This window comes from Lycorma delicatula, chromosome 9 (genome assembly GCF_047948215.1).
Source record: "Lycorma delicatula isolate Av1 chromosome 9, ASM4794821v1, whole genome shotgun sequence".
Taxonomy (NCBI): Eukaryota; Metazoa; Arthropoda; class Insecta; order Hemiptera; family Fulgoridae; genus Lycorma; species Lycorma delicatula.
In genome coordinates this window covers 59,601,449-59,615,212 of record NC_134463.1, presented here as the reverse complement: position 1 = coordinate 59,615,212, position 13,764 = coordinate 59,601,449, and the positions used below count along the sequence as shown (strand labels likewise).

Below are 13,764 nucleotides of genomic sequence, written 5' to 3'. Positions count from 1 at the left end.
ATTTATTCATTGTCACTGTTTCATCTCTTTTCTCCACGCTAAGTATCGCACAGATCAATACGAAATATATAATGGATTAAAAACAAACCCGAAAAATTAAAATAAAGAGGTACAAAAAAATACAATTATCAATCGTAATATTTTTCTTAATGACCGAAAAGGTAAACATACCTCTCTATATTTCAATTTTTCGAAAATTTTTTAATCCAATATATATACTCGTATGTATTCGTAAGTCTGACGAGACGGAAATCTCTTCGAGAACACCTATTAGTTTAATGTGAAATAGGACTGTATAAATGTTTTTTTTAAACAATTATATCCAACTGTTATGATGCATTTTGCTAGATTTATTCATATAGGCACAAAAATATACCGTATATATTTATACTTCCATGCGCAAACGCCTTGATTCGCGCTTTGTAAATATTCTCGATTTCTTGAATAACAGTATTTCCAAAATCGTTTATTTTGATCACTTCATACCCTAAAATTAGAAAAAATATCAAAAAAGCAATTGAAACACAAGAACTATTAAAAAAAAAACGACTTCTTCGATAATATAAATATTCCTTAGTCTATCAAACAAAAAGGAAGATAAAGTCAAATTACGGATTCAGACGATATTTTACTATTCAAACGGTTAAAAAAAAGCTAAAATTATCCAAAAACCTTTTCCCCCCATGGAAACGGGACAACACATTAACATTTTTTTATTTTTTTTGTTTATTGGCGAAAAACGGCTGGGCATTATCATCGCCCGGAATTTTATTAATAAAGGGTTAAAATAACTCCAAAATAATAAAACTCATCAGGTGTAAAATTAATATTAATCATATAATACAAATTTACTAAAACAAGAGTCAAGAAGGTAAAATAAAACTCAAAACTAATACCGCAGACGAAGTCTTTAAAATATATAACTTACAATAATCCAATAAAGAAACTATATAAACATTAACATTTGGGTAATCAAATAAATAATTTGTGTTTAAGATTGAAAATCAGTTACACACAATTCATTAATGTAAATATAAACGTACTTAGCTAAAACAAAATTAAAATTGTTAACAGAAACATTTATACTGCGCTAAGAAAATAAAACAAATAAAATCGATTAAAACAAAACAATCATGAATGATATATGAAAAAAGTTTAAAACATTCAAAAAATCTATATTTTTTTTCTGCTCCTCACCTCCAAGAAAATGTTCATTTCCTAAGAAAACGTTTTGATTTATTTAAGTTTATTATGTTAAATGGAAGACGCTAATAAGAATTCCATTGAAAAATGTACAACCAATAAATAAAAAGTTACTAAAGGTTTTTATTTTTTGAGGATGAGGGTAAATTATCATAAAATTTTATTGTAATATTATTATTATTAGTAATTTAAATAAACTAAAAAAAGTTTTAAAGTATTCAAAAACTCCATATTTTTAAACACTGACCGACTTCCCTACCCGCAATATTGTCCCCAAATTTTTTTTTGGGTCGCTTGCACTACTACTATGCTAGAAAGACATCAAAAAAGAATCTGTTAAAAGATATACAATAAATAGCTTTTTTGATTTTTGGGAAAGGGAAAAATCTGGGGACATTATGTTTTTAAAATGGTATGGTAAGCATTTACACATGTACTGAATTTAAAATAAAGTGGAATAATTATGTTTGCAAATTTTTGAGAAAATTGACCGCTAAGAAACTATCTACCCCCCAACCCCCACCCCTCCGGGGATATTGATCCCGACAAATTGCCCCATATACACGAATCTCTATGTCAAATTTCATCAAAATCGGTTCATACAGTCAAAAGTTGTTAAACTTCAAACACGCCAAAAAACGTGCATGTGTACAAACATTACTCCTCATCTTTTTTTTTGTTTTTTGTGGTCCCTGGGTCGGGAAATAAAAAACCCAAACCCCAGTTTTTTTACTAATTACCATAATTTCCTTATTACAGCATAGCTGTAGAGGTACGATGTAAGAAAAGTAAAACATTTCGAATCGTAACGACCATTTTCATTTAGACAATCTCTGACCCAAGCTTAAAACTTCTATGAATATTACCTACCTACCATTTTGATTTTTTCTCAGTGTCACATACACCACAGCATTCTGTGATCAGATCAAAACAAATTACTTTTAATTTACTTCACCAGCTTTAAACTCAGCCTCCAGCAAAGACCATACAAACGAATATAGACAATTACAAAAAATAAAACGTTCCTTGACCGGTAGCAGATATTAAAAGAAACTACAAATACAAAATTTCATTAAATTCAATCAAAACATAAGAAGTAAGAAAAAAAATTTATAATTTCGCCATTTCTTACGATCATTTTCCAAAAGAAACGGAGTATAATGATAAGTATCTATTTATACACGCGATTCTTAAATCACAAATAAAAGTAGTACATACTTATTTAGCCGAGACGTCATATAGTAATGACAACTCGTATGACCACGTGATCGATGCTTATCGGATACCGTACGCAGCTGAGCAGTTAATTACCCGGTACCTTAATATTATAAGACAACCATTTAAGTTTTTTATTTTAAATTGGAAGAATTAAATAGTACCGTCTTACAGAAATTCATTTAAACTTATTTACAAAACAATTATTTCCAGTTTCCCACCGCTGACAGTAATTTGTTAATAATCACAATCAACTTCTGTTAATGTAGATTAACTGTCACACAAACCATTGTACGTAAAATTAATGTTTAAAGCACACATTTTAACAGAATGAACTTATCGTTGAGGCACAACTATAATCTTTTTGATCCCATTTAAAGTCTTTACATCCAAGTACGAAATATTAACAACAAATGTTATTAGTAATAAATCATTTCGAAACGTTTTTAACATCAAAAATTAGTAAGAAATCATTTCATAGATTATGAAGAATTTTTTTCGTTTTAAATTTTATAAGTTAAAATTATTATTATCGGAGAGTAATACCAACCAAATGTTTGGTTTAAAAAAAGTAAAAAGTATTAATTCGATTTGCCTTAAATTATCCAGTAATACCTCATAGTATAAGTTAAAGTTGTATAAAGGCTACCTAATATAAATCAAACTTAACGATACATAATTTTTCCATTGAAATATAAAATTGTATTACAATTTAGGAATCGTGTCAAGTAATAACGACTATCAAAATTCCAAGTAAACAACTGAAAACCATTTTTAAAAGTTTCAAAACTGAATTTTTCAAAAACGATTCGTAAAATTTTTAAATATAATAATTAAAAAAATATAAAATATCTAAAAATCAATACTTTTTTTCAGTTTAAAGCACTAAACAATCGAATTGATAGGCAAGACCTCAAACTAGTGTAATAAAAATCCAAACAAACTCTGAATGATAATTGCAAGACTACAGAAAACAGTGTCGGCAAACGTTTACCTTGAATTCCAAAGATATACAAAACCTTTGCAAAAGTAATTACGAACTGTTGTTTCTTCTAAGAAAATACTCTTAGTTTGCCAATTTATTATTAAAAAAAATTCGCGATCATTTATTAGATTTCACAATACTTAACTCTGTTAAATTATCAGTAAACTAATATAATTTTGCTACAAAATTTGGAGAAAAAGTAATCGTGAGAAAAATCTATATAATGTCAACTGATTTAAATTTCTGATTGGTTGTTATTATTGTCGACTTACAAAATAAAAAAAATTATGAATTTATTTCAAACTATTTTTAAATAATGAAGGTTATTTTAATACTTTTATTTATAGTCGCATCAACAATTAAAGTCATTAGCGACTTATTAATGTAATGTAACTGTACCAGTAAATTTGTAATCTTGAACAAACTCAGGCGATTACGCCTGAGACGTGTGGTTAATTGAAACCCAACCACCAAAGAAGCCGGCCTCCGTGGCGCGAGTGGTAGAGTCTTGGCCTTTCATCCGGAGGTCCCGGGTTCGAATCCTGGTCAGGCACGGCATTTTCACACTCTACAAATCATTCATCTCATCCTCTGAAGCAATACCTAACGGTAGTTCCGGAAATTTAAAGAAAAAAACGATCTAGTATTCGAATCCGAATAAACGTAACTACCTTTATTAGGATTTGAACCTGAGAACTTAACCCACCGGGTTGCTCTAGTGGCGAACTCGTTATCGCAAATCAGTTGTTCTAGGGTTCAAATTCAAGTAAAGGCAGTTACTTTTATATGGATTTAATAACTAGATCGTGGATACAGGTGTTCTTCGGTGGTTGGGTTTCAATTAATCACACATCTCAGGAATGGTCAACCTGAGGCTGTACAAGACTACACTTCATTTACATTCATATATATTATCATTCATCCGCATGTAATACTTTACGGTAGTTCCGGAGGCTAAACAGAAAAAAGAAAAAGAACCCCTGAGAACTTCGACTTCGAAGCTCATTTACGATGACGAGTTTACCACTAGAGCAACCCGGTGGGTTAAATTTACATATTTGATAACAAGAATTTTTTTACATTATTTAAAACAAAAACTATACCAAAAATAATCAAAATAAGATTATAACAACTGTTAAAAATATAAATACTATCGATTCGGGATGAGGTATATAAAGATCTCCTACTGAATTAAAAATTAAAATATCTGATGTGGACACCACATTAATTCCTTGTACCCCTATTAAATTACATATACACATTATTCTAAAATGAAAACACAAAATTTTATTTCATTAATAACTTCTGATATTTTTCCATATATTTTTATTTTTATTATTATTGAATATTATTTATCGTATTTTTTTTTACAATCAGAGGTTAATAATTATTAATAAATCAATATATTAAATTAAAATAAAAAGTTAAAAATAAAAAGAAGACAAAGTCTGATTCGAACCGATGTGCGTTGTAAGATCCAAATATTTCATTAAAATTTTATTTGGCTATAACTCTGGAACCAATGAAAATAAGTACCACTTATGATACATATTATATTTCGTTGAAAAGCTCTCTCAATGAGAGCTTATTACTGTAGTATAGAAGAAGTCCAAACTCCAAATATTTTTGGATTTTGAGCTTTTTTGGATACTTTTGTTCTAGTCGATTGTGAACAAAAGGGGAGGTACACAACTAGATGTTACAACAGTCCTAAATCCAAAATTTCAACATCCTACGACTAATCGTTTTTGAGTTATGTGAGATACATATGTAGGGTACAGACGTCATGCTGAAACTATTCAAAATGGATTCAGGGTTGATCAAAATGTATATTTCCGTTGAAATCTGAAAACCGAAATTTTTCGCGATCACAATACTTCCTTTATTTCGTACAAGATGACTTCTTTGTACGCCTATTAAATTACATATATACATTTTTTTAAATGAAAAGTGCATAAGATTATATTTCATTAATAACTTCTGGTAATTTGTCTTTTTTTTATCACAATTGAATTATAATTTATTGTAATTTTTTTTTACAATCAAAAGTTAATAATTATTAATAAATCAATATATTTAAATTAAAAAAAAGAAGGTAAAAAAAAGGAAAATGAAAAAAGGAAGAAAATGTTACAAACCAAAAAAAAATAAACAAAAAGAAAATGTTGCAAACAAAGAAAGAATAAAAAGATTAAGAGTAGATGATAAATATAAAGAGGAAGAAAACGTTAAAACCAAGGAAAGAATAAAAAATTAAGACAGGATGATAAACATAAAGAGAAAGAAAATTTGAAAACTAAAAAACGTGTATACAAATTAAGATTAGAATTATATCAAAGGGCGATTAAATGATTGGCAATAAAAAGGAAATAAAAGAAATGATGATCAACTCCGACTTAGAGCATTGTCCGACAACAGTAAAGGAGTAAGGAACTAAAATATTTGAATCTTTTCCAATTTATTAAAGATCGGGCATGTATGCCTCACTGTATATTTTGTTCTTGTGTGGGTCTGTTTTTCAGTCACTCTGTACTTTAATGTAGATAAAATTAAACAAAAATTAAACTAGAAAATCCAAACATAATACGGTTCTAAATTATAATTTCCAATTAATATTAAAAGATCAGATGTTTCACGAAATCTATTACATATACACATATGTAATAATGCCTATTAAATTGCATATACACATTTTTAAAAGTACATAAAATTTTATTTCACTAATAACTTCCAATTTTTTTTCATATTTTTTTTTTTTATTGTTATTAATGAATAATTATTTATTGTAAAACTTTTTTTACAATCACAGGTTAATAATTATCAATAAATTTAAATTAAAAAAAAGGTAAAAAAAGAGATTAAGTCTGATTCGAACCGATGTGCTTTCCCTTGTAAGATCCAAATATTTCATTAATTAAAATTATATTTGGCTATAACTCTAGAAGCAATGAATATAAGTACCACTTATGATATATCGTTGAAAAGTTCTGAATGAGGGGTTATTACTGCAGTTAAGAAAAAGTCCAAAGTCCAAACCTTTTTTTGATTTTGGCCTTTTTATGGATACTTTTGATTCCGTCGATTGCAATCAAAAGGGGAGGTGCACAACTAGATGTTACAACAATCCTAAATCAAAAATTTCAACGTACTACGGCTAATCGTTTCTGAGTTATGCGAGATACACAAGTACAGAAGTCAAGCCAAAACTAGTCAAAATCGATTAGGGATAATCAAAATTGATATTTCCGTTGATAACTGCAAACCGAAATTTTTCGCGATCACAATACTTCCTTTACTACGTACAAGTAAAAATAATTTAATTAAAATGTTGTTCTCAAATTCAAAAAGTTTTAATTATTTGAAGAACACAAACACGAATATTACCAGTTTCGCGTTGTACGCAATTGTATTAGATCATTAGGTTTTAGCCCAGAATAATCAACCAAGAAAAACAAATGAAAGTAGTAAATACTGTAGCACCAACATTATGACTAATTCAATAATCTAATAAACTTTGTACATAAAATATTCCTTTTTATGTTGTCGTTCTTGTGTAGCTTTTATTATTAAACAAGAGATTATTTTCACTACAGCAAGAATCAAAATTGTAAACCAAAACCAAAAAGTCGCGAATCCTTATTGAATACAATATACAAAAAAAAAAATTAAGACAATAAATTAAACAAAATGCAAGCCTGTAAATTAAGAGATAAAATATTTTACATTCAAACGACGCAAGTTATAAATCTGATCCTAATTCCAATATTCCATAATATAATTATTATTTACCAGACATAAAATTAAGAAACTGCCGGAAATTATTTCTCTAACAGATTTATTATTTACTTGTTTTTATTTACAAACACTGCTATATAAAAATAATGTCAGATCAATTATAGTAGTTAATTGAATCTTCAAGAAGAAAATGCACCAGTAAAACGAATGGAAATCAACTTTTAAAAAAATAGTAAATATAAATCTATTACAGATTATAGGGGTGTTTTATATATATATATATATATAGCGTTCCCTCGTCACGACTTCATCCGCAATGTACAGCGTGGCGGTTGACAGCCGCTGCGCCGTACAACGTAATCCAAAAAAAAATTAAAATAGAAATTCTACAACCCCGAAAATGGTTTTTTTTATATTTGTTTGAAAAGTATTTGGAACCCCCAATCTAGTGAATATCTCGTTTAGTATAGTCGGAAATGGGAAAATTTCCAAGCATTGCTCAAATATTTTTTACCATTCTACATTCCTTTTCAAGGATGAATTTCAAAAAATCTAGAAATTGGTTTTTAGATATTCACATGAAGATTACACACACAAAAAATCAAGTTAATGTCTTCATTTGTTACTGAGAAATTAAAAAAATAGTACATTTCATTGTTACTCCGTTTAACTATTTTAACTAGTAATTTTTAAAAAAAATCCTTTCTTAGTGTGCAATAAAAACATAAGAACATGTATGTATGTACAAGGCGTTGATGAATCAGCCAGTCGGTCAGGACAAGTTGCTTTATAGGTGGTACAGATTGCTTTATAGGTGGTACACACAACAGAGTAATCTAAATACAAATAATAAGTGAAAAATATAAAAATATAATTTAAAAAGATTTATTTAGAAATTAATCAATATGTGATCAACTGATATAAAATAAAAGATTTAATAACAACAGTTTTTTGAGTTTTTAACAATATATATAGAACATACACACAGTTGTGAATAATAAATTCAAAATAAAAATATAATTACATATCAATATATTAGGATATCATAACATCAGAAGTCAGATTTCAGACTGTAAACTACACATTTCTTAAGCATCATACGTTTTTAAATTTACAAATCAGTTTCCAATATTTTACATTAAAATATAATAAAAATAAATAAAACAAATATCTTCTATCATATAAACTAGATAATGATTTTAAAAGAAAATATAAATAATAAATTTGTATTTTTAATATAACAGCTGAATTTTGATATTACTTAAAATCAAAAAACCAAACTTCATATAATCAAGGTAAAGCTGCATATAGGCACAAATCTGATACTTTTTAAACCATTACTTAAATACAAGTTATTAAAAAAAATAAACAAAGAGCATCATTATAAAATATAAAACAGACAAAAAATAAAATTATTTCTCATAAGTAAATTACATTAAATAAATTGTTTTAAATTTAGTACTCTAAACAAGACAAAACCTATTACCTTAAAATCAAGAGATACATAGGAAACATTTCAGAACAAAAAATACTAATATTATCATATACTCTAAAGGCCTACTTTGTTAAAAATCTACCCTCGATAGCATTATTAAAATTGAACATAAATCTTTAAATGAAAAGTATACTGGAGAAATAAATAATTTTTAAGAACTTACACAGTAACAAACTGTGTACACTTTAAGTAAAGATCTGTTTTAGCAAAAATAACAAGGCAATAATGAATAATAAAAATAATAAATAAAAAAATGAACTGATACTTTGAAATTTCAGTTAGAATACAGGCAATTTTTTATTCTTAATTACGACAAATCAAAAAAAAATTGAACAATAACAGTATTCAATAAATAATAATGTATTAAAAGAAAGCAGACGAAAATTAAAAAAAAAAGATAAATATTAACAAGCAAGTTGATTATCTATTACCTATTCGTGAAATTATTTTTTAAGTAAAATTACAATTTGATGAAACAAACACTTAATTTTTTGTTCATATGTAAACAGCAACATATCAAACCTTCAAATCAAAGTAAACTTGACATTACGACAACCTTTGAGAACATATACGTAAAATAGAATATTGAACCTATTAAAGCGATTGGTAAAACATGAATCCGCCAATGACTTTTAAAGTTTTATATAAAAATAAATAAATAAAAATTTTCAAATCGGTAATCAATACTTTCGTAATTATAAATAGATCAAAATAGCAAATATTCTAAAATAATCAGTTTTCTACGGCTTATCGGTTTTTGAATTACGTAGTAACTCTATCAAGATAAATACATCCGTCGTCTGCTAATATAACGCAAAAACATTAACTTAAAAAACATGATAACATTTTTTTTAAAATAAAGATACATAAAATACATTAAAAATAAATACTTTCGCCAGCAATAATAAAAATAAATACGAATAAACACTTTTATAATTTTTATATTAACTTAATATCTATTCAAAAGAAAAGCTTTTGAGCTTAATTGTCAATATAGATAACGAATTTCCTTTGATAAAAAAATATAAATCAGCATATCTCGAGCGTTTAAAATAAATAAACGGACAAGTTTTAACAACCTCAACTTTTGAGGTTATGATCTTAATACTGTATTACGAGTTCAAATGACAGTCTATAATTAATAAAAAGCTTAAAACATACAGAATTTTTTTACAAAGCCACTAAGCCCCAGAACACTTACAGAGTAGGGATTTCAAAAGATAAATTGTAGAGGTACCTGGCAGTTTCTTAAAAGAGTTCGAGCGAAAGGTTGAATGCCGGTATCTTTGATCCTTACAAATGCAGCCGATGTTTTTCTTCTAACTTGAATGTTCTGTCCAAATTGACACAACTTCTCCACACCACGAACACAGAGCCTACCCGATCCTAAACACGCCATAGTACAGACTGTTATGAGACGACGATCACCTAACATGCTTGCTTGAAAGTCGTTCCGACATTCTCAATCAGCTGACTGAAGAGTGCGTTCTTGAGGCATTTTCTCTTTTGAACAAACATCGATTAATCGATTTAAACTGATAATACATTTTTCAAATAGATTACTTCAGTTAAAATGTAAAAGAAGTAAATTAATAGAATACCATTAAGTTTAATAAATTAATTTAAAAACATATATATTATTTGTTTGTTTACTGATAAAATGATCTTAATAAAGCAAAGTGACGTACTTCTAACAGATTTGAGATAAGAAATTAATTATAGATATATTGCCAATACCATTACTTTTCAAGGTATTTTACTTTTAACTAAAGTTTTATTATAAAAAAATAAAATTAGAGAATATTATAGGTCCTTTAACAAGTATACTTTATTAAAGATATATGAATTTTGATTTAATTTTGTATATAATAACCCATATTTGTTAGTGTTAAATATCCATTCGTAAACAAACAAAAAAACAGGCAGTGTGATATGCACGGAAATTCATTTTTCCATTCTTTACATGGAATAGATTTCCTGTAGATTATGGAAACAAGTTTTTCTCACAGGAAAACCCTTTTTAACTTTAACGCGAAATCTGACGATCATTAACTAAATTTACATTAAAAATAATCGGTAGTTAACAGAACTGTATGAAATTTTTTATGGTGTAAAATATTATTTTACCAATTAGAAATAAAACATCCAGCCTGTTAATGTGATCACAGAGTGGACGCATGTATGAAGATTAATTAAAAATAGATAACAGAACGCAGCATAATATAGTTCTTATAATTTCCACTATTAGCGCCAACGACGATAAGAAACAATATGTTTTAATATTTATTTTTAATTGAGCATTTTCCCACATCAGTAAAATTAAAAAATAAGGAGTAGCAGTTAACTTAAAAAATATACAAATGTAGTTCAAGGTAACAAAGGATTTTTGATACTTTCTGTGTACATAAACGTAAGTTCAGAAAACCGTTTAGATAATAGTCCGGTAACGATTCATCACATTGGTTATATAAAAACTTCCTAGGAGCGCTAATAGTACTTTAGAGGTGATCTTAAAAACCTAGCGATCAGCTGCCGCCGTTGTCAATGTGTTATTGTGTTAAGTGTGTTGTCGGTTTTGGCCAGTGAAAACGCCACTTCGCTGCAAAAAATTCTTTGTTTTTTTTTTATCCTTACTACAACTTGATCACTATGCCTGGTCTGATTGAATCATGCCAGAAGTACTTTGGAAGTAAAGATCTTTATGAAATACTAAACATACCGCGAACTGCGACTGACAAAGAAGGTAAGTAGAATTTAGGTTAGTTTTGAGAAGTATGTTTATGAAATAAATATAATTTTTAAAATTGGAAGTAATTATAAACTGAATGTGCGTGATTCTAGACGATATTCTGATATAAATTTGTGGAAATGATACTTTGGGAAAATTTAGTGTGGTTTTAAGTGTTTAAACGTTTGTGAAGTTTTGGCGGGATTTACGTTTGGTGAGGATGAACAAGCTTTTTCGAAAATAAAAATATTGTTTGTTATTTAAACAATTTGATGACTTAAATAAACGTTCACTGTTTTTTTAACAGCCTACTTCATTTTGATATTTGTTTTGTTTCTTTTTTATAAAACAAAAAATTTTAATGAACAAAATGTAACCGTTTCATATATTAACAGCTTCTAGAATGTTTTTAAGTTTTGTTAGAAAACTTAGTTATTGAGTGTGGATCGATCTGTTCAACCGTTATAATCCTTGTTTTATTGTTTACTGTTAAAGACAAGACAAATTTGTTGAACATTCAAGACCCAAAAGTGCTGAATTAAAATGTTATATGTTGAAACCTATCATGTTTTGAATAGGCTATTCATGAATGCAGATTTTATATATCTGCCAACAGTTGCGTTATAGAAAGAACAGTTTTTTTTAAAGAAATTCCTAATCTAGCTGTTAAGTCATCAAATTTCTGATATTTAACCTTTTCCCCAAAAACGTTCTATTATTTGTACTCAAAAGTTCTATTATTACCAGGCTAAAGTTTTTATTAAATACATGCAAAACACATTCAGAATAGTTTATTCATATTTATTATAACAATAGAAAAATAATGTCTGTAAATTAGTATTTATTATTTTGGTTATTGAGACTTCTATCTATAATTTATATAATGTTATTTTAATTTTTATGTTTTGATAGCTGATATGTTTTTCAGTCAGGAAAGCATACCACCGATTGTCATTGTTGGTTCACCCTGATCGCGTTGATGAAGAACAAAAACTTAATGCAACTGAAAAATTTAAAGTATTAGGAAAAATTCACACAATACTAAGTGATAGTGGTAAAAGAGCTTTATATAATAGTACAGGTTAGTAACTGAAAATATAAACTATAATTTAAAAAGTGTGCTTTCTAAATTTATGGCATTTTGCAGTTATTCTTTAAAAAATTTCTTTATCATGTTTATCAGTGAAATAAGCAACAGCTTTATTACATTGAATACAGTAAATTAACAAATTTACTGCGAGTTAGTTTTACTTACCAAATTATTAAGTAATTTGCCCATTGATATGGCTGAAGGTAGATTAGTTTTGAACCTGAAGCTGAGGGATGTAGTTGAGTAAAAAATCCTATCACAGCAGGAAATTATACTATATATTTATTGTGCATATTCACAAACACATTAGAGAAATATTTGCTACCCAAAGAGAATGATGAAATACTGAATACAGTGATGACTAATGAAAATATTTGCAATGTAGGTGTAATGCATCTACTAAAGCATTTCATGCAGTACAGTCTCATATCATATATACAGAAGTACATTGTTTCAACAAATGAAAGATCTACATACAAAAAACATTTTTTTTCATTTTCAGTCCTGTGCAATGTAAACATACAACCTCAATCTTACAAATTTAAAAACTACATACATTCCTACTTTAACATGTTAAACATGGTGTGCTAAACCATGTACCATACTAAAAATTTGTTTATGAACAGATATCCTGTTTTTAAGCAACTCTTAATTTAAATAATAGATGCTAATAATTATTATTTAGTTAAATGCCCATAAATAATAATCTGGAATTAAGATGTAACTATATGTGTATTATTTAAAAAACAACTATTAGTTGTAGCACGTGATATAAAAAATCTGATATGTACATCACATGACTTCCTTGTATGCCTATTAAATTGCATATACACGTTTTTCTGCAGTTCATTTAAACTTATTCTATTTGAAAGTGAGATACAATCCTCCAATTCTTTAATGAAGTATACAGTTACTAAAACTAGAGAACATCTAAACAAATTAAGATTAGAAGAATTATATCAAACCAAAGAACGATTAAATTATTGGCAACAAAAACCAAATAAACGAAATGATAATCAGCTCCAACTTTCTGAGAATATTGTCTGACAATATCAAAGTTGTAATAAACTAAATCACAAGAATTCATTAAAGATTGGGCATGTATGTTCAATGAATATTTTGTTCTTGTGAGGGTATATTTTTCAGTCACTCTGTAGTTAACTTTAATGTAGGTAAGATTAAATTAGAAAATCCAAAAATAATACGATTCTAAATTATAATCTTAATTAATATTAAATACAATGTTCCACAAAATCTATTACATATATACATATGTAATAATGCCTATTAAATTACATATACACATTTTTAAA

The 13,764-nt window shown here is 27.4% G+C and overlaps 2 protein-coding genes across 4 annotated transcripts in view; one reads left to right on the top strand and one right to left on the bottom strand.

Annotated features, from left to right (window-relative positions):
* Positions 1-10,099, bottom strand: part of qless (decaprenyl diphosphate synthase subunit 1 qless) — a 456,058-nt gene extending 445,959 nt beyond the window's left edge. The window contains exon 1 of the mRNA XM_075374783.1: positions 9,871-10,099. Within this exon, the coding sequence (XP_075230898.1) occupies positions 9,871-10,068 (198 nt within the window). The 5' untranslated portion in view covers positions 10,069-10,099. The remainder of the gene's footprint in view (positions 1-9,870) is intronic.
* A 1,025-nt stretch (positions 10,100-11,124) lies between these two features.
* Positions 11,125-13,764, top strand: part of LOC142329808 (dnaJ homolog subfamily C member 9-like) — a 37,911-nt gene continuing 35,271 nt past the window's right edge. For 2 of the 3 annotated variants that reach the window (XM_075374646.1, XM_075374645.1), the window contains exons 1-2: positions 11,125-11,376; positions 12,290-12,442. In XM_075374646.1, coding sequence (XP_075230761.1) covers positions 11,283-11,376; positions 12,290-12,442 — 247 coding nt within the window. In that variant the 5' untranslated portion in view covers positions 11,125-11,282. The remainder of the gene's footprint in view (positions 11,377-12,289; positions 12,443-13,764) is intronic. The other variant, XM_075374644.1, reaches the window with a different exon arrangement.